Below are 27,802 nucleotides of genomic sequence, written 5' to 3'. Positions count from 1 at the left end.
GCACAGGACCAACAGAAGAGGTATCACATTACAATTAATAATACAAATGTATAGTGGCTAATGAGGTTAGCTCCCAGTTTTACAGCATTTAATCTTCATATTTTAATAGTTTGCTGGCTACTTTAATACATTAACTCATGTATGAGCTTTGTTTAATCCATGCATACAAAGTTCACGTTTTTACTAAAACTTACTACAAGCGGCTGAACCCAAAGTTTCTTAGCAATGCTATCGTTCAGAATTGGGACACTTTTTGCCCTTATAGTCATATTTGTTTCTTTTCTGCTACCTGGCTCAAAATTGCTGCTAACCTAGCTTCTCGCTTGTTTCATGGGCAGAGCAAGTCCCTTATCTCTAACAAAAAAAACAAAAAGGAAAAACCCAAGTACAGCCAAGACCACGAAGGCATGTTATCACTGCCTATAGTCACTAAGCAACAGTTCCACAAATATGCAAACCTAAAAAAGGGAGAATTTTAGTCTATTGGAAGATACACTGTAAACATGAGATAGCCAGGTAACCAAATGACAAACTATTATCTGACAGCTTTGAAAACCTCTCCATGTGAAGTGCTTTTAAGCCAACTTGTAATAAATACCACATGCAGCTAAATTTAAAAAAAAAAAAAATCCTAGGCTAAGTTAAATAGTAACCAATGTTCAAATTTAACCATATAAAGTCTACATTAAAATCCAAAACGACAATTACAAAATATTATATTACTATGAATGCTGTCAAATGCTTTGAATAATAGTACACTAAGGAAATAAGTAAAAACACACTTTACCTTGTATCTCATTTTGGGGCATGAATGAATGTAGAAACCCATATAATAAAAACAGAGATCAGAAGCTTTTTCATGAAGTTGCCTAGTAAAAGCAATTTCCCTGTGAAAGGAAAGAAAAGACTAATTACTTTTGAATACAATTCTTACATTCATTTTACCTCTTCATATTGAAATATTTTACAGCTACCTGGCTCTTGACCTATTTAAAGGACTAGGCTTCTATCAAATAAAAAAATGAAGATAATAAACTCAAAACTAATACTTAAAGAAACCCGAAGATAATAAACTGAAAATGAATGCTTAAAACCCAAGCAAACAAATCACCAAAATGCAAAACACCATGTCAGGCTTAAAAATACTTTCATTTTTGTGTTTTGTCCTGCCAATGGACTAACTTGAAACTCAAATAAAAGTGACTAAGAGCCTCTATTTAACAGGTTTCTTGTTAATATTCATGTACATTGGAATTCTGCAGAAATCTGGCCCAGCTATTGTACACAGACTGGCAAACGTGGATCAGGAAACAGGGTATTTTTAAAAAATAAGCCTCAAAGATAAGCCTCTTGTTTGTTCTATTATTTGTGTTCTAGCAGTTTACATGTAAAAACATCCATCTTTATGCAACAAAAGATATTTTTCACCCATCTCATGTTTGATTGTATCATTTTCTCATTTATTCTGAAAGAGAAGTGTCAATATATTCCAAAATAAGTTTGCTTTTTATTATACTAGCACAAGGGAAGTAGTATTATTACAAAGATTCAGCCAGTATTTCCACTATAATGCTCATTTTTACAGCATTTGTAACTTTGCAGTTCACTTTTGTAACAAATTTGATAAAACATGTATGCTGGTTCTTACTTTCAATGTCGAAGGGATGAGAGGATTATGAGCACATGCACATAGGAAGCATGTACAAATAATGGGGTTTTTTATCACTTAATATTAAGTTAGTAATAAGGATGTTTAAATGTACTGAAAACCTAACATTTCCTAACATTTCAGTTGCATGTAGTTTGCTGAGACCATCACGAGTTCATTATAACTCTGTATCTATACATACATCCATTCAAAAGGAGGAGAACGTCTAGAAATAAGTTACTCCATATCTGAAAATCCAGGTAAGTAAAACAGATTCCAGAAGTGAGATTTATGTACTACCAAAAATGTACAAACATGCACTTCATATACATAATCTTTAAGACATGGCATGAAATTAAACAACCTTGCCCTTTCATGCAGATTATCCTGGACCTAATTAAACAAATGACTTTCTGCAATTCAAAAAGCTGGAACACTACAGGGAAAAACATTATCTTTGCATTTCAAAATCTCTTAAACACTCTTTCCAATTGGACTACACTATCTGATCTAATAAAACAAAATTACTCAAACTGAACAGAAAGTGAAGTAAATAGACCATGATGTAACGACATAAAAATTGGGCTGCAGCAGCAAGTCTTACTATAGGCAACAAAGCTTCGTGCAAGTGAATTAGTGCACATGATACTAAAGCTAGCTTGCTTAGAACTACTGCCACTGTCTTTGCATGTACTACAGTCTCCAGTGATATGCCTTAGGTAAGGACCCTTAACTCAAGTTCTTGCTCTATCTTCCATTTATCTATTCAGCCAACCCCACTCCAGGCAAAGTTTTATTGTGGGGATGCTAAAACTTCCTTCTCTTTCTGCTTTTCAGGAGTGTATGCTGTGATCCAAGGTAAGAGAATCCTCCAACTCCATCATTTTACACCAGGAGCAGCCATGAGGTGTCACTGTATGGCATAACAAACATCTACCTGCATTCTTTCTGCCTAAATCTTTCCTATGGAAAAGGGACTACAGACTTGCAATTGTTTTTTGTAAAGCTTTCAGTTATGGTATGCATCTAAAGAGTTATAATGGCTGTTTGCACTTGGCCAGAGTAGCCAACTAGTGAGGAAGACATATATTCATTTCATAATACAAAATTCAGACTTAGTATTTCAGTGCTAATTCCAATTCCAAAAGAAGTTCAAGTATTCATCCTCCTACTAAATAAAGGTTATGAATACTATGGTTGTCTACTATTCATGATTTTAGGTGGTAGGGGGAAGGTTTAACTTTTTCCTGCAAATAAGAATCACTCAATATTTCTTCATGATTTTTTTTCCTTTGGTAAGACTGATATTTCACAAGTAGCAGCTTCCCCCCTCATTCTTTACTTACATGCCTACATATTTCAAGTGATCTTCAAATCCCATCCTTTCTACGACTCAGCATCAAAAATTCTCAAAGTATCATGAAGTGGAAGTGACAGCACTGCAATGCAGTTTAACCTCCTCAGAGTAAAATTGGCAACAGCTTTGAAGCTATCAGATTCCTTTGCAACATCCTAAATCCTCCCTAACTCTCAAGGTTTTTTTCCCACTTTTGAAAGAAGGACAAGGCTGGCTCCCTCTAAGACTGTTGGGAACTCATTTTTATTGCCTTAAATGCTGCAGAATTTATAAGCTGCTTTTTCACTAGTTGAGCCATGCACGCATGTTGTGCCGACAAAGTTTTAAATTTATTATGTAGAAAATTTAAAATCAGTTCAAGAATTCATGAGCATGGATTATGTCAGTCCATCATTACATAAAGTAATGTGATATATACAAATACTAAAAAACAACTCTTAGGAGGACTTGGTATTTTATGTTATTGCTCACCTTACATGAAAAATAATCAGTCTAATTTCAAGTATCTAGCATATGTAATAAAATATTTCTAAAAATCTAGACCACTAATAGACAGAAAAAAGATCAATTCTAAATCACAGGAGTTCCAACATGTTTTCTACATTTGTTAATTCTGATTAGTTTTATAAAATCGCCAGTGCCACTGAACGCCTCAGAAAAATGACAGTTCAGACTCTTTTAGATAGAGACCACTGGAGATGCTACAGCAACAGCTGCATTAATGCTCATGACGACTTTGAAGTTAGCCCTGATTTGCTCTGGAACTGGACCAGATGACCGCCAGAGGTCCCTTCTGACCTAAATACTTCCATGATTCTACAGTTTCTCCATCATAAAGAACCATTCTAGAACAAAGTGGGGAAAGCCAACAGGAAGGCAATGTTACCAGCTCTTATTAAAGGTGACATACTCGGAGAAATTGCACTTTAGGACTTAACTGATCTAAGAGCTTACCAGAGAGTGGGAGGAAGTCCTGCTCTCTCACTCCCTGGACATTCTCAGCTGCACATTGTGGCTCTGTCACAACTCTTGGACTAGCTCTGGTGTTAACAGGTTCTCCACTGAGCCAACTAAGCTCACTAACCAGGTTGCTAAAGCAAACAGTCTTCTGCTCAGTAAATTAAACCGGCTAAATATATGGTTTCTAGAAGCCCAGCATATAGCAGAGATGGAGACGAGTTATTGCAGCACTTCATTTCAGCAGCAATAAACCATTAGACTGATGTCAGAAACTTAACAGTGAACTTTGTGGGAAAAACCCTTTGACATATCCATCTGAACAACTCATGTAAAGATTATGCAGAAATCACAAAATTCACCACTACAGAGAGAAGAATACACCCAAAAGGAGAATTAAAAAAGAAACAAAGAAAAAAAAAAGATTCTTAGGAAAACAAAAGATCCTAAAAATAGTGTTTGTGCTTTACATATTTCAAAAGTCATGTCATATTTACCCATCCTGGTGGGTAATACTAAACGATTAGCTAAGAAGCTCCACCTATAGAGAAGAGGCCTCTCAACAGGATGCCTTGGAGAAAGAAGAAAGATGAATCTCACGATTTAGCACTTCTTTCACATCTGAAGGTGTGTAGTGCAAATCTCAACAGGTAAAGACTTTTTCTAGAACATCTCACACCCAGGGAAACTTGAAAATAGACATGTCTGGCATGAGGTTCAAACCCAGTTGCTTCATGAGAACCTCCCTGGGAATACCGCATCTGTGACCAGCTTACTTCATGTAACAGAGAAGCAAAAAAGCTAAGAAAAAAACTGAGATGCACAAATATTTCCACTCATTTAGGGTTTTTTTTCCTTATAATTATAATGCAACCATAAAATTGCTTATGGAGGAAAAACAGTAACTTGCAATTTAGCATGCAAGTCGTATTCACAGTGAAAAGCATTACTCACTATTCCTACTGTTTTGCAAGACTAGGTTCATAGTTAATTTAAGGCTATAAAATTCATGGGATCACTCTCTCCATCAGGCTTGCTAAAGACAAAGATAATGAGATTAACATACCTGAAAAATATACTTAGTTCTAGTACAGCAGGAGACTACTAATTCAGAAGACAACGGCTTTTAGGTACTCTATTATTTATGATCTCAATGTGCATAAAACTATAAAAGTGATTAATTTCATTTGGTGACTGGGCTAAGAAATAGGCCAAAGGAAAAATTACCTCTATTCAAACAAAGAAGGGGCTTTACCTGCTGAAACCAAGCAATACTAAATTATTTTCAGGGGCAATAAAAACTAGGCATTTAGTTTCTGAGTGGTTTTTAATCTTTAAAACTATTTAGCTAACTAGAAAGATACATCCCTATTCAAGGATGACAACTAAAAATTTATTTGGAATGCAACCAACTGCAGAGAATTAAAAAAAAAAAAACCAACACAAATACTTTGCTAGAGATAGTGTTACCAGTATCTGTTTAGACTGGAAATAAAAGCTCAAGTTTAGGAACAAGTATCAATTCTTACTATTACGTCTAACCAGATAACACAAATGTCCTCTTACCGTAATGCAGAGTAGACTCCCAAAGATAAGAAAGAATAGTCTGGATCATAGTACAGATAGACAGAGGACACGCAGTAGGGCAGGATATCGATTACACCAACAGCAATTATCTTCCCATCCAGCCAATACTGCTGGTGGAAAGAACCATAGCCACATTCTGGTCCATTTGGTGCATTCTCTGCCTAAGCAAAAACAAAAGAGGGATGTAATTGTCTGACAGGTAGACTTTCAGTATAAAAACATTTTAGAAAGAATTTTAACAAAAAAGTAAATACTGTGAGAAATTACTCCTGCTATCTGTGTTTAGAAAATGAAAAAAATGAATTTGAGAACCAGGGAAAACAATGTTAGTTCACTGTATCATTTGTGATTTTGCTCTACTCATGATCAGTAAACTCTACATATCACGCATCCCAAACATGAATCTGCAGATAGCCTCTGCCATCTAGTATTTATAGTACTGACATGATAAAACAACATGATTCATCGAGTTATTAATGTATTGTTACATGCAAACAAATTCTGCAGATACTCTTTTAATTTGACCTACTTTTCAACAAGAGATGAAGCCCGAAGACAGAGAGGTGAAACACAGACATTTCGCTATACTGGTGCTTCCCAAAGCTGGCTGTGAATGCCTAGTTCCTCCAACACTTTCTGTCACAGCAAGGACCCTACTGCTTCTCTCCCCGATGCCCCCAAGCACTGGAAGCACTATGGCCACCAAAATTCAGTTTCTCAGAGTGGCCATTAAAGTTGCTTGAGAAGACCATTTATTAAAGGACTGAATAGCTTACTCTTCATGTGCAGTTTATTGTTTATGACCAACGAAACACCTTTTATCTAAGAACCTGAAAATCTGTGTTGCAACAAAATCTGTGGAACATCTTTGTCAGCCCACATCAGAGTATCTTCTGCAAGAAACACTAAGGACCTCGCTATTGTTGTGCGCTGGAGTTTTGGACGTGCAGTGAAGTATGTCTCCGGACAGCATGAAGTACCTAGAGCCAGAAACTGATGCTTCAAATAAAGAAGAAAATGATCTCCTAATTTAAACTGTATTACACAACCAACCTTGGCATGCCATTTTCTCCCATGTCAAGTTTACTTTAATCCTGAATTCCACTCTGCTCAACTTAATTATCCATCTAGTCGTGTTTTTCACTGCATTGCCAGATCTTCAGAAAGCTGCTTCTCACTCAATAAATCTGACAATATTGCCTACTATTACCAACTGGTTTGCATTACAACAACAGAAGGTGGGTTTAATCAAGTATTTTGATACAGTAGCGCAGACTGAAGAGATGATGGGCAGTAGAAGTTACTCTAATTGGTACCACATGTGTCAAAAGAAATCAATCACGTGAACAAAAACCATTTCAACTGACTTACCCAACCAATAAGGCCCAAAATAAAAGTTGTATAATAAAATGTTTGCATTTTTATATAGTTATATAGCATAAAAGTAGATATGGAGCTACAGATACTGTAAAAGTGAAACGATCAAACATTTGAGAGCTCAATCTGCAGTATACAAGGATATTAGACTCGGATACTAGCATACTAAATTGGGTTTCTTCTCATTCAGGTAAAGCCTACTTATTCAGCAGTTATGGTTTCATACAATATCATCAACTTTTCAGCAGAGCCAAATGAAATCACATGGTCAGTAGTAAAACTTTTAAGCTGGGACACAGTCAAGTAAGAGAGTTTCTCTAAGGATTTCTCAGCACAGGTTAAGTTCTCTTCTCAGCTACCAGGGTGCAGCCAGTGACAGAAAAAATGAAACATCTCCTGCAAGCCAAGGGGAAATGTGATTGGTAATATAACACAGACCTGCTTAAATAAGTTTCCATTAAAACAGATTTTCTTTCTTTGTCAAAAACTCATCATATAGGATTTCATTAATGTTAAAAAAGATAGTCTAAGCCAGCATGGAAAAGATTTTCACTGAAAGCCAAGTCCTCTGCAGTTAAATGAATGCTGTGTCTGTGTGTGACCCCAAACCTCTGAACAGCATTGCATGGGTTCGGTCACTGGACCTCTGCAAACTGAAGTATTAGCATCAGTTAAGAACTTCTAGTAAAGTATAAACTACAGTTATTTCACTAATGCAATTACAATGAAATGTCATGAACGTAAAAGAGGCTATGTTCTGCAACAAACATAATAAGCACAGCACTGATTTCAGGCAAAACGTTCAGGGATCTCCATTACATTAAGCAAATAACTTTTTTTAAAAGAGTAACATTTTCCTCCTCCTTCAGAGGTTTTGATACAATGTAATCCTTTGTAATGCTTGCAAGTATGTTTTCTCCAATTTCTCAATGAATACTTGGCTCCTTTAACTTGGTTTCTCATGCACCATCCAGGCAGTTTGACATGAAACAGGTCTAGAATATGAAACATTTTCCTGAAGCAGGTTATACCATTTCACACTATTGACATGTCCACCTGGGACTGTGTTTGCCAAAGGTGATGTAAAATATACCAGTGACATCAGGTGAGCAAGCCCAACTGGAAAAGGCTTACCTTATCTACCCGAAATTACACCTTAGCCCTGGAATCAATCCAGAGGGATCAATTTATTTAAAATTAACAATTTATACTCAAAATTCAATACGATGAATTGTTATAATCTGATGATATTGAAACAATCAAAACAATAAGAACTTAATCCAGGAAAAATATTAAAACAAGTAATTTTCTCTCCAGTGTTTAGACTACAATACAGACAGATATACAATATATTCCATTACATGTGAATTCTGCCTGTCTTCATATTCTGCTAGCTAATGATTCCATGAACACAATTGATTGCTCATATTTTATAACGCATTATTAAAATTTAAATATTTAATAGCAACTGGTATTACATATTGCTCCAATTAGAACACCTCAATGTAGTAACTGCTTCTAATTGAACTTCAATGATGGGGAAAGTGCTCAATTTTCTTCAAAGCACGTTGGTCTTTCTCTTTACTTTTAAGAGATGTTTTACTACTTTATTACTATTATGGAAATTGCACTTGTTAACCCACATGCCAGATCAGTGTGCAACTGCAGAAGGCACTGCATACTTGCTTACCAAAAGTGGGTCCTGACCATACTAACTGCATGATTATTTTTCTCTGGAAGGTTTCATGAAATTTCCTATTTTGAACTTTTCCATTTTACCCTCCGCTGTGCATGGAGGGAGGAGGAAGATATGAAATCCATGCTATCCCTTACACAAAGAAAAAAAAAAAAAAAGCCAGGAAACCCCTGACTTCTACAGTCCAGTGGAAATTATTTGCCGAATAAGTGAAGTGATTAATTCCAGCAGTTCCTTTCCCAAAGGCGCACACATACACAACCTACCATATGGTAGATTTCTATCTCTTGGTTAGCAACATATTTCCTTTTCAGTACTACTTTCTCCTTTCATTAGGGATTAGTGGAGATGCTGTGAAAGCAGCCTACAACTATAGGCTCTGTCAGCAGAGAGGTAGCACTGCATGTTTTCATTTAAAAAAGCACCCTCACCGAAAAAAGGGCCAACAGCATCCTGGGCTGCACCAGGCAGAGCACTGCCAGCAGGGCGAGGGAGGTGAGCTTTTCTCTGCTCAGCACTCGTGAGGCTGCATCGGCAGTGCTGGGTGTAGGGCTGGGCTTCCCAGTACGAGAAAAATACAGACTTACTGTGGCAAGTCCAGAAGGGCCATAAAGATTATTAAGGGGCTTAAGCATCTGCTGTATAAGATGAGCTTGAGAAAGCTGGGACTCTTCAGCCTCCAGAACAGATGACATGGGGAGGTTTTATCAATATGTAGAAAAATCTGATAGGAGGGAATGAAGATAAGGGAGCCAGATTCTTCTCAGTAGTTACCACTAACAGGACAAGAGGCAATGCATGCAAATTAAAAGACATGAAATTCAATCTGATCAGAAGGAAACAGGTTTTAACTAAGGTGGTCAAACAGCATCACAGGCCGGCCAGAGAGCCTGTGGAGTCTCCATCCTCAGAGATATTCAAAACCCATGGGCCTGGACAACCTGCTCTAGCCGACACTGCTCGAGCAGGGAGGCTGGACTAGGTGATCTCAAGAGGTCCCTTCCAACCTGAACAATTCTGTGATTCCGTATCAAAATAAAGTAAATCAACCCACTGCAACAAAATGTGAGACACTGTCTACAGAGTTAACATCTGTATCTTATTGGAAAAGTACAGCGTTGGAGCTATACTGTCAACTATTTAATCATGACAGTGATAGTAAGCTTAAAATGCTAAAAAGATTAGTGAAGCTGTGAAGGTACAAAGGACTTCAGTAGCAAGAAACTTTGACTATCACCATGTAGACATCCTGGTGATGTCTACACCACTATAAGTAAAAAAGCAATTTGCCAAGATCTCTAAACGAGATGAGTTTTGATTTAGTCCCGAACAGTGCATTGATTGTGACTAAAATATGACATTCAACAGAAGGTGATCCTGGGAATTACAGACCTGGAACAGTATCATTTGTTATTAGTTCTCCTAAAAATTAACACATCTCAATAAACAAAACAATGCAGAGCAGAAGCTGCTGTGCTTTTCAAAGAGCAAAGATCTAGATTCACAAATGTCTTTCAATTCTTTAGAATTCAAAAGCATCTCAGTATAGATAACAGGAAACGAAGTGAGAACAAATGACCATTTACATAATGGCAAGCAGCTCACTTTCCATCACGCTGGATCTATTTTGTTCTCCATACTGGTAGGTGAATCACTGAAAAACTGAACAATGTTGCAGCAAACTGAGCTGATGAATTAAAAGTGTTCAGGATGGTTAAACAAGAGCTGAGCCTAAATAACTACAGAAAGATCCCATAACACCGAGTGATTAAAAAGGCAGAGGAAATATCAAATGTTCTTAAATGCATGGAACATAAATGCATGGGGGGAAAAATATTGCTATATACACGTCCAAAACAATGGGTATAAATTAGCAATTCTCTCAAAAAGATGCTTTTGAGAGCAGTTTTATGAAATCATCAATTTCATGCTTAGCATCAGTCAAGATGGAAAAAGACTAAAGAGCAATCAGAGAAGGATTTGAAAACAAAATCAAAACAAAATCGTCATTTGACTGCATAATGCCATGGCACATCCGAGTGCTGAGGCTCATTCCAACTGTTGTATCAAAACAACATGGAACAACTTGGGAAGGACAAACACAGAGATGACTATTAGTGACGCCAACAGAACCACTGGCCCAGAGCAACCCCCTAACTCACTAAGCACCAAAAACTCGGAATCACCCTGAGCAGTCCAGATTTTCCCTGTGCCCTTCTTCCATAAACACTCTCACCTTGGCAAGAACAGGGTACCAGGCCACACTGTTTTTTCGCTAAAACTCCTGCATGCCATTCTCCTATACTGAACCATTATAACTGAACCTCTCCAAACAAGGTAGCATTTGCATATGTGAAGTAGTAAAATGGCAAATGTCTAAAGGTAGTTTCTAGGACAAAAGGCTGATTAAAAAAAAAACAAACAAAACAAACAGTTGTCTCTACATTATCCTGTTTACTGCTAGAAAATTGCCTAGTTTTCTGCTACTACTTACTGTATCCTTTTTTTAAACTATTCATTTTTTGTGCCAGAGCCCATAGCCAAAACAGAAACTAAACAGAATAATAAAATGAGGAAATAAAAAAGACAAGAAGAGTTTGGGTGTTCATACTATTTGCAGCTAATAACAATATTAAAAATTAAAAAAATTACAAATCAAAATCATGTAAGGTTTAAATTTCATTTTAAATTTTTTTTGTTCAAAAGAGTAAACAGACTACACACTACTAGATTTGCTTGTGGCAACTGTTTCAGAATAAAGAATTTCAAGAATCCCTTGGCCTCTGATATACAACCCCTTTTATTTAACTTCATCTAATTGAAGACATCTGTAGTGGTGCCACACAAAATTTAATTCAAGCTTCAAAATGTCAATAAAAAGTGTCTGTAAGAAACAATACTGGTATAAACCTGGCAGGGAAGTGTGCATCAACATCAACGTAGCCATACAAAATTAAGAATATAATGGCAGTCTGCTGCCTGAGTTGACGAGGTGATAAAAGCCCTTTTCCTATAAAGTCTAATGAGCTCTATTACTCTTCAGCTTTCAGGAATGTAAAGGCCAGTGGACTCAGCAGAGAAAAGCAACAAACTCTCCACACATGGATTCATTCAAACTGCAACATATCAAATTACTAGCATAATTACTATAACCTGACAATTTCATTACAGTCACGCGGTACTTAACTCTTTAAGACTAACAAGAATGAAAGTGCAAGAAATTCGTAGCAGTTTGCTTACTTTAAATGAAGCAACAGCATCTCTCCTAAACTTTTAACTCAGACTGTAGTCAAATGCAAGTTTACCAAGTTATTTAGTAATATATTCTTTTCTTTCACAGAAATAAATCAAGAACAGAAAAGACACAGCACTTTCTGCTACTGTTTCTTAATGCAGTGATATGAAATTCAGTGGTGGCTTATTATCCAGCAAAGGAGTCCTCAGACTCCTTTGAAAATACAGTGCTATCTTCCTTACCAGTCGGTGATGATGCAAATACTGTGACACCTATCTATACCACCAATACCATAATGGTTTGATGTCTACGTAGTGTGAAGAGGAAAGAATACATTCATTTCAAAACTAGCATCTAGAATGAATACATACCTCCAGAGGAGAATTACAGAGGAATCGTGTGAACTGCATCAAAGTAGATTCATCAGAAATATGTGCCCAAGAAGACAGTCCAAATATGCAAAGCAGAAAAAGAAGAAAAATATTAGCAGTACTTCAGGATACATTAACAATCAAATACACTCTTTCAAAACCATATATTTGAAAAACACTATCAGATTTTAAGAGTTAAAATAAAATTTCCACAAATTCCCACATTCTATTTAGAAGAGCAAATAGATACAATAATTAACTATACAAAGTACTTCCTTTCTATAAAATAGAAGATTTTTTAAAATGTGATGTGAAAGAATTATCACCATGTAATACAGGTCTGCTTCTGCTGTCCTTTATTTTAAATTACACATTACCCTCCTCTGTGACTGCCTGCAACAGGGAGTCTTTTCCCACTGTTCCATTGGTACCTGCCCCATCACTAAGGGGGTTAGGGCCCTCATATCTCTTAATATAAATCGATTAAGTCTATTTACATTCAAAATCATAAACAAGCCTATTTTAATTTTAAAGAAGAAGAAAAGAAAAAAAAAATCAACTTCCTGAAAGTGCAAGCATTTTCAAACCTAGATTCTTTACTCAATACAAAATGATGTGCTGCAATCAACCAAAAAGGGGAAGGTTTTAATGAACTGGAGCTTGTTCAAGATTCTAAGAGTAACAAAATGTAGTAATTATTTCTTTACCATCATTTACTTATTTGATACAAATACTTCCTTGCTGGTGGATTCCACATTAAACATGTCACAAAGTTCTGGCATGTATTTAACCCTAAAACATTCCTTTGTTAAAAACATAGTACGTGTTACATGGTTTAATTCCACCTCTTGTAATAGCTGGATGATTTAATAAGTCAGCAGTTCCCAAACTGTAAAGTAATAGTAAACAGCAACTTTTAATTAAAAGTTTGATAAAAAGAATATATATGGACCCCTACAAAACATCATTGTTTTCAAGAATTCTATGGATTTCTGAGCTTAATTAAAGAAGATTACTCTATTTAAAGGGGAATACAAAAAATGGGTTGATTACTTGTCAGTTATCACATTTTTCCCAGGGAAGGAGAGAAGAGGAGAGGAAGGCAGGCAACAATAAAAAGTGCCAATATTGTAAATTGCTGACTTAGGACAGAGTTCCATATACAGCCTAAGTAATTAAAGCTTTCTCTTTTCTTCAGAAGGTGCTATAAAGCACATTTTAGAAATAAAAACACAGCCTCTGGTAGATACATATATATATTCATCTGCAAACGTTAACTGGACCATTCTCATTATAGCTCAAAGCGAACACAACCTTAACCTTCTCTAAGATTGTGCCTCTAAGAAATTGTATCTGTTGATGCTAAAAGAATCAAGACTTTGCAGAAGCCATATTTCAGACTTTTACCCCTCAAACACATAGCAGCAACTGATCTACAGATGAATGGTAAACCTTTGGACACAGACTTTACGGAAGAACACCGAATTTCTATAAGGTGCTGGTGAAGACAGGGGATTGTGCATTTTCTGTAATTAACCATTTCAGATTTAGTCATGACCGCTCTAAATTACTCAGAGTTTGGAAAAACAAATGACTGCAATATATTAATTACATTTTAGAATTTTTATTGATTTGGTGGATAGGGAGAGAATGAGGAAAAAAAACAGGTAATACTTAAAGAGAAAAAAAGTAATTAAAAATTTGAATTATTACATTCCTATTAAAAAAAAAAAATGGAACAGTTACAAATTCCTATACTGCGAGTGCATCAGTCCTTACAGCCAGCGATTTTAGAACGTGCAGGCTTCAGAAAAAATAAACCATGTGTTACTAATTTTCATGTCAGAAGACCCCCAATAGTTCTTAATCTGTAACTTTAGCTTTATAGTGCAAGCTAAACCCTATGGGTGAGAAAACTGAGCCAACAACACTTTTCAAATAGTTTTATCCATTCTCCAGGCTCTGCTGTACAATCCCTTGGCTTTGGGGGTGAGGGGGGACTTTTTAAGTCTACCTGAGCATAACTGCTGCTTGCTAGGGGATTATATACTGTTACAGCTATCTATACTGCTGGCTGAAAAAAAATTCTTAACTGTACTTGAATTTGTATCACAATCTTCTGGGGGAAAAAATCATTGCAAGTCTTGTTACATATTTCACCTGTTGACTTGCTAAAGTTCTCAGGTTAGACAATTTTCTTAAGTCCTAGAAAACTTCAGAAGACTGTGAATCTTCTCTAGAGTCAATTAAGAAACAACTACCCCAAAACCCAACAATTTTTTGTTGTGGGTTTGTGGGGGTTTTTTCAAGGAAGAATTTAATTGGCACATAGAGCTGGAGAATTTAATAAATATTTTAGACCCACTGACCTCTGCTGTTATCTTCTCAACCCTTACTCTCCGCTCCCACCCCTAAATCCACAGCACTTTCATCATCACCTAATAATACACATAGTCTATACATTTATTTAAACTAAAGTAAATGTAAGATTCAGTTTCTAAATTAACAAACTCACTTAATACTGCAAGATTATTATGAGCACAATTCAAAACCAATTCAATAAACCATGAAAGAAGTACAGTCAAAAGCTGGTGTTGCATGTAAAATAACTCAATCTATCACACAAGCACAATTAAAATTCCTTTCACAAAGTCATGCTTTTCTAATTTTAATTTCAAACTGAATTACATAAACTTTAGTCTTTTAAAAACTATGTAAGATATACAAAATCCACAACATTTTTGCTTTGGTGCAAGCTAATTACAATTGCCAAAAAGAACCAACAGAACAATGGCAAATAAGTTCAAACATTATTAGTAATACTAAGAGAGGAACACATCACTGAGAATTAAATCAAAGGGGGGGGAAAAGGCAGAAAAAAAAAAAAGGAAGGTTTGGTTCAACTCAGAGCTACTCGCTCTAGTAAAAGCACATGCACAGCTTTAAAAAGCTGTAATAAAACTAGAGTGCTAAGACCTGCTTCCTTTTACAGGTGAGGGAAGATATTCAGATGCTAAATCTGAATGGGCTTCACCTGCTAGTTCAGTAACTTTCTGAAAGCAAGGGTTACTGATGTCACATGATGACATCATAGCCTTCTCAGGAAAAAACAGCTTTGAGCTGTCATCACCAGTAACTGTAAAATTATCTGAGGCCTTCAGTGCGAAGACATCACAGAAGGATATTCATTTCTAATTTTCCTTTTGACAGTATTAGAGTTTGCTCATATTTGTAATTCACTGTCAAGGAAATCAGAGTATTTGCCCTTTTCCTTTCAGTAAAGGAGGGGTGAGGAATGGATATGGGATTTGGGCCTTTGGTTGTTTTTTTTTTAAATCTAATCTCTGAATGGGATTAAAATAAACCAACGTGTTGGTTATTGTTTTGGTTTTGTTTTTCATAAAGGTGCCAGGCTCATAATAAAATTAAAAAAAAAAAGGTGCCAAGTTTCCATACAGAACCAAGTCATAAAACCTGCAGTTCCAGTTTAACACCCTCAGGTGTATCAAGCCAGTTTACTCTCTCTTCCTTCCCGTTTCCAAGATGAACATAATGAACGCTTCCTCTTATTGGGAAATAAAAGTGGCCAAACAAATCTTAGTCTACCCACTAACAGAAACGAGCCATGAAAAGATGACATTCTTTGCACAGGGCTCCTGGCATCTTCCCTATGTATTCATTTTATACAGAGTTTTTCTTCCTCAAGTAGGGCGATCTTTAGGTATGTTAGATACACAGGGAAAAACAAAGGGCTAAAATAGGGTTCTTCTTCTCTAGAAGCTCCTTTCCAGGTCAAACTCTTTTTCTGTTTTATCCAGCTCCTCTCAGCTTCATGCAAACCCTGCAGGAGTGTGCAGGACATCCTGCCACCACCAAAGAAAGGAGCGATGTCTCCCTTTTGAGCTCCATTACTTTCAAGACATTGGCACTTCTTACAGGTTCACAATAAACAGGTTTTTGTTCTCAAACATTAACTCTTCCTTGTTCATCAACAAAAACTGTTTCTAAGGCAGTTCACTTTTTAAAGAACTTGGTCTGTAGCCATAGGCATACTTTGTCCTAGGACATGTGTTAGGATTTATTTTGTGCATTGGGCTGCCATATTTTAATTGAAATAATCTTCTCTAGCCAAAACAGACTAGAATCAATATTAGCCAGAAAGTTGTGGAGTGAAAAAAGTAAAAAATAAACAATAAAAAAGTAGGTCAAACTTTCAGTAAGACTAGAAGCAGCTGTTAAATGAGCCCCCCCCCCCAAAACCCCAAACAAACAAACAAACAAAACAATAAAAAGAAACTATCTAGGAAAACAGATTGAAATTAAGCTGGAAAATGAACAAAATTCTGTAACTTTTTGTAAAAATAGGGGAAAATGGGGCAAAATGTAACATGTTTACAAGGAAAGATAGTGCCAAACTATCCCACTAACGTTGAAGCGGGTAATATACAGCTAAGTTAGCAGAGGAATCAGACACTTATTCCAGGGCTGGTTCTAATAGCATTTTCAACAGTGACTTACAAAAATATAAGAATGCTAACAAAACACAGTTTCAGAGATATCCACAGACTCAAAGGTGAAGAAAGAGCCTTCAAAACATAGTACATAAGGAAAGAGGGGATTTAAAGTTTAAATGTATGTCTCAAATGTAGTTTTCAGTACAAGAATTGGACTAATGAAATAGAAATAACTGCTAATGGGACAGAATGTACATTTCAGAATTAGAATTTCAATTCCCTTACTGAGTGACAAAAGTCACTGTGGCTTTGTCTGCTCAGAAGAAATTACTCTCATAATAATGGAGATTTGTCAGTCTTACAGTAAAGTTTTTTTAATTTTATATGGATTTACATAGAAAACTCAGTATCAAAATCAGGAAGAACAATGTAAACTGTGATGCAAAAAGAATCTGAACTGAAACAATATGACTATGGACAAGTTACTTAATTGTCTAGATGCCTAAATTCTTTGGCTCTTACAGGCACTTCAAGAATAAAATCCATGATTTCATGGCACTACAGTCACAAGAGCCACACAAGTAAGCAGAAGGAATCAGGCTGATACAGAAGTACTCATTCCAAGTCTTTAAGTCAGCGTTATCAGAGACCTGAAATGCAAACTCGTTGCAGTGAGACGTTCTGTCGCGGCAGCAGTCAACCACGAAGAGTCAATCATCAGATTAGCGCTGCCATCAACCCAAATGATAAAAGAACTAATTCAAGAGCATTCTAAAAACGTATGGCTGCCAAGCAAGCTACAGAAGGTTAAAAATAACCACAAAGGCTATTGATTTTTTTAAGCGTTCTCTCACTAGAAAATAAAAAAAGAAAGAGGAAACTAGGTTAGAGAGACAGACCTAGAAGTTTGCAACTGGCTGCTGATACCAGCTTTTCCAATCAGAACACGCTCCTTTGCACTTCCCAGACTACTCAGTTTTCTATATTAGTTCAAGTGGATTTCTGGGAGGCAATTTCAAAAAAAAAAAAAAAAAAGGAAAGAAAAGAAAAAAAGCACTATACCTATTTCAGTAATTTTTTGCACCTTTTCAAACAGTGTATCTTTTGTGAGTTGTGAAATTCTTTTCTTCCAAGACAAATATTTAGTTAAGCACTAAGCAAAGAGAGGGTCCAGCTAGCTTTGCTAAGGAAAAGGAGACACACGCTATTTTTCTACAAGTTTGTGATTATAAAACACTCATGAAAAGTTAAATAAAACATTTGCTTCAGAAGGTCTAAGCAGCAATAAACTGTTCACTCCTGCTCTTTCTGGAAACTACTGTAGAATTTTTATGATCTTTTATGGAAATGTTTTTTAACTTGTGTAGCTGCCACATAGCTTGTTTCAGTTACACTTCAGCTGTGTTTCTTAAAGACAAATACTACCGTAAAAAGACTTAAAGCCTAAAAATCACATTAATGGACTAGGTGTATTGTATCAGTGTTTTAAACCACCCAGATCAATCACAAAGTTCCCTAGAGAAGAGGCAGGAAGAAAAAAAATGCTTAATTTCAAATTTTTACATGACAATATGTTATATGTAAAACTCTATTTGGAATGATAGGCACTAATGTGAGTGTGTCTATAAAATATGCTGACAGCTTCTATAATTGACTTCTGGAAGCATTTTAAAAAAAGACAACATTGGGTCAGAAATGCAATGCCTCTGGTGAGATGACACTTCATTACAAAGAGCTGCTAGAGATATCCCCTGTTCTATCTAAATTAGCCATTGATTAGATCACTGGGATCAAAAAATTTCCTTCTTGGGATGAAAGGGCCAAGAAGAAATGTTCTCACTGTATTCATTTCATTTAAAATCTGCCTCCAGAGCTACACAGTTCCACATCTGTATCTATCACTTAAATACCAAGAAATACATTCTGACACTTCGTATAAAACACAAAAAGACATGAAGGTGGCAATATGTACCGAAACATTTACATGTATATTTCCACATACTTTGTTAATCATCTTGAAGCTGGGGTAGAGTTAGATCATAGCATCTTCCAGGTGATTTGTATTCTGCAAAGTCCTCCCTGCATTTCTGACACAGAAACACAGGTATTTCTGCTGTCCATGTACAGTACTTCCATAAAGCACCAGAAGAAATGCATAGAATGTGACAAACATTAAAACAGATTCTTCCCTTGCACATTTTCACAGCTTCCAAAAATGAGTAGTTCAGGGACTTGGCTAATTCAAGATTAGCCTTTGATAAACTTCTCCAATAGGCAGATACACCTATTTTCCACGATTATATCTTACCTCATTCAGAAGCTATTTATACTTTACCACTTAATAATCTGTGGAGATTCCCCCTAATTCCTCTGATTTTTTCCAACAACTCTTTTTAAGATAGGAGTACATATATTACTAAAACAGTGGATGACTATGCATTTACATAATAGCTTAATAAGGGTTTGTATTCCCACAGAGAAAAACTGAAAAATCAGTTCTTCTACAGCACTGTTTAAGAGCAAGTATTATGAAGCAACCTTTAATTAGAAGATCGTTTGCTATGTTTTTCCTCGGGACACCAATTCAATTCAATAAAAACATGCTGACATAAATATTCTTAGGTGCCAACAACTTTGCGTAACTTCAGTACTTGACTGCACTCCGAAGCAGAGACAGCCAGGTCAGTTTTGAAGCTGAAATCCTGCAGCAATCAACCAAAGGTTTTTGCGGGAGTTCAGGAGATTTCCAAGGGTAGTTCAATTTATACCAGGCAAACTAAGAGAAAAGGGGATAATCAATAGTTTAAAAGCCTACGCAGAAAATAGTTGTAGCTTTTATGTCAAGATAAAAACAGATTTGAGAAGTTTTCATATGTAAGCTAAACTGGTTTTAATTCCAGGAGCAAGGAGATACTCAAAACTGTTCCTAGAATATTAAATTATTTGGCAGATAGCAAATACACTTCTACCTCACCAAATCCTCTACTCACCAATGAGAGTGGCACTGAAGGTTGTGATGATGCTTCCACAGAAAAGGCAAGTTTCATCACCACAGCGGTAAAACCAACTCTGGGACTTGGAAGAAGTTTATTCCACTATGAAATTTCTACCTTGCTTTTTATTAGAACAAACAGAAGTCACCACCTCAATCAGGAATCAGTACTGCATCACCAAAATGTATCACAGGACTCTCCCCAGCAAAATCTCAAACTAAATTATTTTTAATGAACACACACTATTATTAGTGCAACTGCAGTCTCCATCAGAGATGCAGAAGGAGAGGAGAAAGTAAGGAGGAAAAGCCAAAATTCAAAAAGACCCACCATCTTGAAGGGCACTGAAACACCAGTTACCACTGGTCTCAAACTGGCACTAACCAGAGAGTGCCTAGAAGTTCCAAGTAATCTTTGGTGTTAAGTATTCCATGGATTCCCTGTCCTGGAAATCATCTATTCCCCCTTCTCACATAAAATCTTAATGAAAAGATCTATATACCTCACATAGGTGCAAAAAGAGGGCCTTCTTTCACACTCATTGAGCAATATTTGGCTTCACGGTTCACATATTTTTTGTTAATATTGTAAACTGTTTTATAACTTTCCACATTAGTGTTATTTTCAAAGAATAACCAAAATTCTAAATCTATTCCTAAAATTGCCTTTTAACGTAATAACATTAATATTAAACTAGTCTAGCAGCTAATATAGGCAGACAGTATATTGTAATGCCAACAACCTAAGAATATATTCCAAAAAGAAGTTGTTAATATGTCCCATAACAATTTTTGTTGGATTCTGAATTTAAATATAGGCAGGTTTCTGAATATGAAGTGTTCAGCCAAATATAAATTAAATACTTTTCCTAAACTAGAAACTTTCCAAACACAAAATGTACAGGACTCTCCCTGAAAAGGCGGTTCATCCACCATACACAGATATATTAGCTTGCACAGATTAAAAGTTAAATTTAATTTTTAGATGCAAAAAAATTCCTGGATGTTTGCCAGTTTAAAGCCCAAAGCAGACTTGTTACTAACCCTGATAAAAAGCCTTGTGTATAGAACAGAATTTCATTCTACCTTTACTTAAAGAACTGCTTGGCTCCATAATGTCTGTATGATATATTAAAAAGTCTGAAGAAGAGGAAGAAGAAAAAGTTTGAGGTCTTTCAAACAGCATTCTCCAAACTTCCTCTCAAATGCTTGCATCAGTTTTACCCTACTTGGTATCTTCTGTTGTTAAAACTGACTCAGATAATTCTCCTCCCACAGAATCAGTATAGAAATAAAAAAAAATTTAAAAAAAGAAAAAAGGCTTCTCATCTACATCAAAATACATTCTGTGTAAAGTATTCTTCAGTTTATGTCCTGCAGGAATCAAATACAAAATGCTTTTGATTGAAGTGACTGAGCTTTACTGCCTAATAACTGTGAATAGAAAGACCTTCTTAGCCAGATAGTCACATGAACACACAAGATAAAATACTAGTGCTAAAGAAGGACCTGAATTAAAAGCCATCAGCATCAGACTGAGTTTTTACATTTACTAGAAGCTTCAGAGAAGGTCTTATGTCTCCCCAGGAATATTATACTAAGCCTACACAAACATGATGCCAGAGAGAGAAGATAAAGGCAGAACAGGGAAACACCTATGGCAAGTAACAAGGAAAAGAGGAGGATAAAAATCCATTAAATTATTAGCAGTATGAACAGAAATCCATCTCCTTCCTATTCAACTGCAATTCCCATGATAGACTTTACACCTTAAGGTGGTGGAAACCTGAACTGTCCTTAATGCATCTTTCCTTCCCTAGACTCCTTCAGTTAAAAAACAAAGTTTCATGGGTGATTAAGGCCATCAAACCCAAGTGTACACCAAACCATGCACTCTGACCCAAACAGACTTAAATGAACTGAGAGGTAGCTATTATTCAGAACTGAACTGCAAGCAGCCATTGTGATTTTGCTTTTGATTCTTCATGATGTAATGATGGTATTAAAAAAATCCATAATTTTAAACAAAGAATAAGTAAGTATATAATGTTCTTAGCACTCTCTCTGCAGCAACAAGATTTTCAGAGCAAATGCATGGTGGAATATATGCTATATCTAAGCATTAGGGCTGAAATAATTCATTGTAGCGGACAAATCAAGTTCCTAATCAGACCAGGTAATGCCTGGTACAAATCTAGTAAATAGCTCAATCTTTCTTGGCATGATTCCAATTTTTACATTATTATAATTCACCCAATTCATGTCAGCAATTATAACAAGGGCAGAGACTACTACGTATTGTTACGAGTCCTATTATTTTACAAAACAAAGTGAAATAAATTTTATGGTTTTCCACAGTAGCATTACAGAGATCTCACAAAAAAGCTCTCCTTACACTCTTTTGAACTAAAGCCAAAAATGATTATGCGGTTTTATTATTCTACCTGGAAAGCAGCCACAGCTTGCTCGGTGTCACTTCTGCAAGTATTGCTCTCAAGAACAGAAAAGTCTGACTAGATGGTTGATCAACATTGAAGTCATACATTTGCAGTAGATAGAAATGACAGATCTGAGGTAGCAGTTTAACTAATTTTGTTAATGAAAATGTTGTGCCACCTGCCAGAGAAATGGAGAATTGCTGCTTGTTTAGAATGCCATGAATGCTTTTTTTTTACTTATTAGATTAGGATTAGCATCCTGTACACACTGTTTTAAAAGCAGGCTTTATTCATATGCAATGTGCTCTCATTGAATCTCAGACAATCAGCTGGTGGGAATATTTTTGCACTATTTCTACTGCAAAGGTGAGTTCCAGTTAAAAGGTATGCTTAGCAATGAAATGTGAATAAAACTGAGATTTTTAAAAGCTTCACCTGTTAAATTAAGCAAGACCTCAAAAAATTAAGGAGAAATGTGGAAAAGGTACCAAACAGCTTTAAAGCAGAAGATGTTTTTGCCATTAAAAAAAGCACTTCCATACCATTATCCCATCTCCAGTGGAAATCTCAGTCCTAGACCTCTTTACAAATCATGTACAAACAGCAGCTCTACTTAACTCATTACTATCATTAGTTTTTTAGTTATGATGGTGCATAAACCCTCGCTCTTCAGCTCAGTTTCCCCTGGGCTGAAGCCTGCAACAGAAGCTTGCTAAAAACTACAATGCTTTCCCTCCCAAATGGAAATTCCAATATTTTAATATTTAGAATCACTGAGAGACACCATTTCCCATCATTTAATTGTGCACTTAAAAATATGTTTTCATAAAGGTGCATGCAGTGAACTGTACCTCATTTTCGCCACAGTCAGAAGGTGTATCCTTGTGTATAGCCATCTGATACTTGGCAAATAAAGTGGCTGACTGGTTGAAGGATGATTTGAACTGGGGGTCCTCAAAGGAGACAGGTACCAACCTCACCTTCAGAGCAAGGAAAATACAAGCATACTATTTTGAGTGCATATAATCAGATAATATGCTTCTGAAGGTAAGGCTAGTGAAAGATCTCCTCCTATGCACTTCAAAGCCTCTGAAGTCAGTTTTCTACTTTAAACATAGTAACAAGAAAATGCTCCTACAGGGGAAAATCTGACAACTAACACTAAGCTTAAATTGACTGTTGATATTTTCCTTAAAGAATAAAAATTGTGTAACACTAGAACACTCAAAAGCACCAGTTTAGTCAATCTATTTTTTGACCAAGTTATTTACCAAGTCAACCACAAATTTTATTTTTGTTGTACAGTCTCAGGGACTTTTAAAATGTATTATTTTTAATGGCACATCACTCATTGCCCCAGTTTAGCAGTTACATATTCTTGCTACATATACTTTTTCTCCAAACTCCTGAATTTTTTTCTTCATAGTACTAGAGAGGCAATATGTCTGTCTAACAGCTAACTATTACACACCGCCTGGTCATTACAAGAAGCAGTAATGATGTGTAATTTAAATGGAGTGCACAGATTACTTCTTGAAGGGCTTAAATTGAAAGTGAAGAGGTTTATGCAACTTCTGTGAACCTTAAACCACTAATTTGTATGTGTGATAAATTTTTACTTGTATGTTGGCCCTGATCATGCTAGCTCCTCCTTATGGAAGCATTCAAACCAAAGCCAGTGAGACCAGTTATCAGGCTAAGTGTCCAGTTGTTTTTTTTGTTCTTATGAGATTTGTATTTATAAGGCCCACAAAATCTATCTCCAAAAGCTTCATCTTCTCCATCTCTTACCCAATAGCATACCCATTTAACTTCCCTAACTTTTCTGTCTGCAATTAAGACCAAATATTTGTGGCACTTCCAAAGAGATATCAAAAGAGCTTGCACTTTCAGGATGTCGATTTTATTTGATATAGTATTTTACATGCTCCTGAATAAACAATGGATATAAAATCCACATTTGTTTCTTTTAGAAACAAGACACATGAAATCGAGGGGAAGCTGAGCTATGCATAAAATTCATTTGGCCTTCTGACCTGATTTATAGTTGGTTTATCAGGTGGGTCCTTGTGAATAACCATCTGGTAACGTTTATAGACCTGGTAAGACTCCTGAAATGTGGCTTTGAACTGTGAACTTGGTGGAGATGATCTCACCACCCTCACCTTCGGAAGAAGTTAAACACATTTATTATTACAATATCATGCAATAACTATATACATATACAAACATCACAACAGAGAAAAATTTTGACTTCCTGCACAAGGGCCCTAACAATTTAATTAATAATAGACAATTCTTCAGCTCAGTTTAGGCTATTGAAGGCTTCTATATTTACACTGAGTAATATACAATGTTTTCAAATTACAAATTAAGATAACTAAAATGCCTACAGGAGAACTACACAAATAGTTTTCAGGAAATAATAGCAACAAATGGTATGCAGATCAGCATTTTCAAGAGATTTTTCCGTACTTTTAAAAAATCTTCCCTTGTAGTTTCACACTATACTGAAAAATACTTGACCCATGCATTTGGAAGACTCATATCTGTGCTCTTTAGATAAAGACTATGTTTTTATTGCAATAATCCCAAGGGGATTTCTAGGTATTTTTCAAATTGAAAGAGGAAGAGGAAACAATGTTTCCATATTCAATTATGAGTCAATTATAATAGGAAGTTATCCATCTTCCCCACCAACATCCTTAAACACACAAAAATAAAATAACTTTAAAAAAAATAAATCAATAAATTAAAAATTGTTCTTAGTAAAAACAATTGCTTCCTAACCAAAATAATGATATCACATGAGTAACAGTGCATTTCTTTCAGACATATTTAAGGACAGTTTCATTTCAAAAACCACATAATTTTCAGTATGGTTCTACTTTCATAAATAGCATTGGTTCTGATCTATTAAAAAAAAAAAACCCAACCAAACAAGCCACACTTCACAGACATAGTAAGGAGCAAAGAGCACAAAGACAATCTGGGAAAACACTGCTGGAACCATCCTCCTAATTCTCCCTGCATCTTCTAAATGAAGATGTTCAAACAGAGCCATCATACTTCTGTTATACAACTCAACAGAAAATCTGGAGGAGTTAGTGAGATGGATCTATTTCATGGCTTCTTGTCAGTTACTCAGGGTGAATCTTTTAAGCCATCATCACTACCTCTTTGAATAATTACCAAAAGAATATTAAATATTTAATTTTCAATACCATCATTGATAATCAGTAACTAGAGGCAAATACTTGTATTCAAATAGTTTTCCAGCTTCCAGAAAAAAAAAAAAAAGAAAAAAAATGGTTTTAAGATTAACAAATGTTAGAAAGTCCAAAAGTCTTCCAGATGACTGTCTCTGTATTACTAATAGATTTAATGGCAACCAGTATAGTAAGCAAAATTCTCTACCATCACTTTTACAGCTTCCAAAGACATCAACACATATCACTGATGTTTATAAAAAGCAGCTATCTTCTTATCTGTCTAATTTTACGAACAGTTACTGCTTTCTTGTCAAGATTCATTAGCATAGATAGTTTAAGTATTTATATACTGCAGAACTAAATATTGAACCTCTCTCATCATTCAACACTCAGTTAATTCAAAGTCTTTCATTTTCAAGTAACACTGGATGAAATCAATTTGCAAGTTATTTTGGTAACTGTACTGACTGCAAGTGCAAGAGTACCCTCTTGTGGTTACACAGAGCTTAGCTGCACCATATACATCTCGCACAGTACTACATGCATTTCAAGATTTAAACTACAACCATTCCATAAAGTCACAGATATTAAATACCTAAGCATTTCAAAAACTCCTTAACTAGACCTTTCCTTAATTTGCCTCCAACAACAGTGAACGACGCATTACCTCTAATTTGTGTTGTGCATCATCAGGTAAAGGGACAAAAACGAAGTCTTCAATGGTTTTAGGTTGGTTTGTTTTAGATTTAGAGTTTTGCAAGAGGAAAACTTGATCTTCTGCTTGAAGTTCAGAGCCTTCAAACGCGCACGTCTGGTTCTGAAGGAGTTTCTGCAGTTTTCTTTCTTTCCGTATGTCCTTTGCTTTTCGACACGGTGGCTTGCTCAGATCAGCCCCTTTCCCTACAAGGGCACGGGTAAAGAATTAACCACCACATTTTGCAACAAACAAGTAGTTCTTACATAATCACTGAAAAGAAATGGTTAAAATCACCAATAATTGCAGACTGCAGCCTGAACATAACATGGTATTTCACGTTTACAACTACCAACGGCGCCCCTAAGTTGCAATGATTCTTCCTCTATAGCTGTTTAATGCAGCACTTTAATATGGAAACACCTTGACCACGATTCCACCCCAGAGCCAAGGATATATTTAAAAACTAAAATGAAAAGACTTCCTGCTAAGGCTGTCCTTCAATCATTTTGCCACATCCCCCTCTCAGAAACAAAGAAAAGCTCCTGTTTAATGTACAGTACGACGGTGTACTACATCCAAACAGCTACAGGATCAGCTTGAAATACTGAAAGGAAAAAAATACAACCCACAAAACCTTGCAGCCAAATTTGCAGAGAATTGTTTTACCACATTAAAAACCCAGGTGGCTACACAACAGACTCCTGTACAAGACATACACACACACAAAAAAGCATTTATTTCTTGTCACCTGGAATATTATGCAGTATATAGAAATGCTGCCAATGCCAGCACCATTAGTGCCAATGCTACTAATGTCATGTAAAAGAAGAGTTAAGGCCACATGAGCTTACATCTTTGCTTAAAATTATATTCAGATTGTCTGTTTTTACTAATCAATTCACTTTTATCCATTTACTTCTACCTGTAATGGATCAACCATTTATAACATTCTATTTGTGAAACGTTATTTACTTAACAAAGAAGTCAAACCTAGAAAACAAACAGATCAGCATAGAAAATAGTACATAGTCTCAAAGCAACACAAATCCAAAGACATGCATAAATAAAAATTCAAGTGGTCCGAATTCCTCAATGAAGGGGCCAGGTTAATTTCATACTTAGGACACTAAAGAGAAAAATTCAAGATACAAGAATGGCAGTACTAGAAAAATTAATACAGAATTTTCTTCAAAGAAAAAAAAAAAAAAAAAGACGGCTGGTCCCCATGCTACCCACCAAAGGCACTGAAAGGATGGTTACCCATCTACTTACAAGTAGCAATTTCCCTAGACAGTACGATTTTCATAGATACTGATTGTAAAAATCGCAAAAGAAAACTTCCTAACACTCTCAGTTCTGCCTAAAATTTGTACATCATTGTTGGCTATTCCATGCAGTGCACACAAATAACTGCACACCATGCCTCACTCCAGAAGCTGTGCAAGAGCTATACGAATCTGCTGCATTGCTGGAAACAGTGGTGGAAGAAATAATCACTTTTCAAGGAATACCTGTCTCAGTTTAGCAGCTGCTGTTGCAAGTTTCATACAGAGGGAAAGTTGCACTCAAAATTGCATCACCAGCCAGCTAATGTAATACAAAGTAACTTTTTTTTTAATTTATTTTTTTAATTTTTTTATTACTTTTTAGGGCAGTGGTAGATGAGTTGGAGGCCAAAAAAAGAGCCATAAAACTAAAAATTTCAAAAAGAGAGGAAGAGTGGAAAAACCTACTTCCATATAGGTGAAATACAGTCATATATCCTCCACAGAACCAAAACT

At 35.8% G+C, this 27,802-nt stretch overlaps 1 protein-coding gene across 7 annotated transcripts in view; it reads right to left on the bottom strand.

Moving 5' to 3' along the window:
- ATE1 (arginyltransferase 1) overlaps positions 1-27,802 on the bottom strand; it is an 82,880-nt gene that overhangs the window by 46,994 nt on the left and 8,084 nt on the right. For 5 of the 7 annotated variants that reach the window (XM_010564663.1, XM_010564661.1, XM_010564664.1 and 2 more), the window contains exons 6-10: positions 25,992-26,224; positions 22,964-23,092; positions 12,229-12,261; positions 5,529-5,710; positions 788-887 (exon numbers count right to left, since the gene is read on the bottom strand). In XM_010564663.1, the coding sequence (XP_010562965.1) occupies positions 788-887; positions 5,529-5,710; positions 12,229-12,261; positions 22,964-23,092; positions 25,992-26,224 (677 nt within the window). Of the gene's footprint in view, positions 1-787; positions 888-5,528; positions 5,711-12,228; positions 12,262-22,963; positions 23,093-24,148; positions 24,278-25,991; positions 26,225-27,802 lie in introns of all 7 variants that reach the window. The other 2 variants (XM_010564662.1, XM_010564665.1) reach the window with 2 other exon arrangements.

This window comes from Haliaeetus leucocephalus, unplaced genomic scaffold (genome assembly GCF_000737465.1).
Source record: "Haliaeetus leucocephalus isolate CR32 unplaced genomic scaffold, Haliaeetus_leucocephalus-4.0 Scaffold184, whole genome shotgun sequence".
NCBI lineage: Eukaryota > Metazoa > Chordata > Aves > Accipitriformes > Accipitridae > Haliaeetus > Haliaeetus leucocephalus.
The sequence above is the reverse complement of the archived record's forward strand: the minus strand, read 5'-3'. Positions and strand labels throughout refer to the sequence as shown.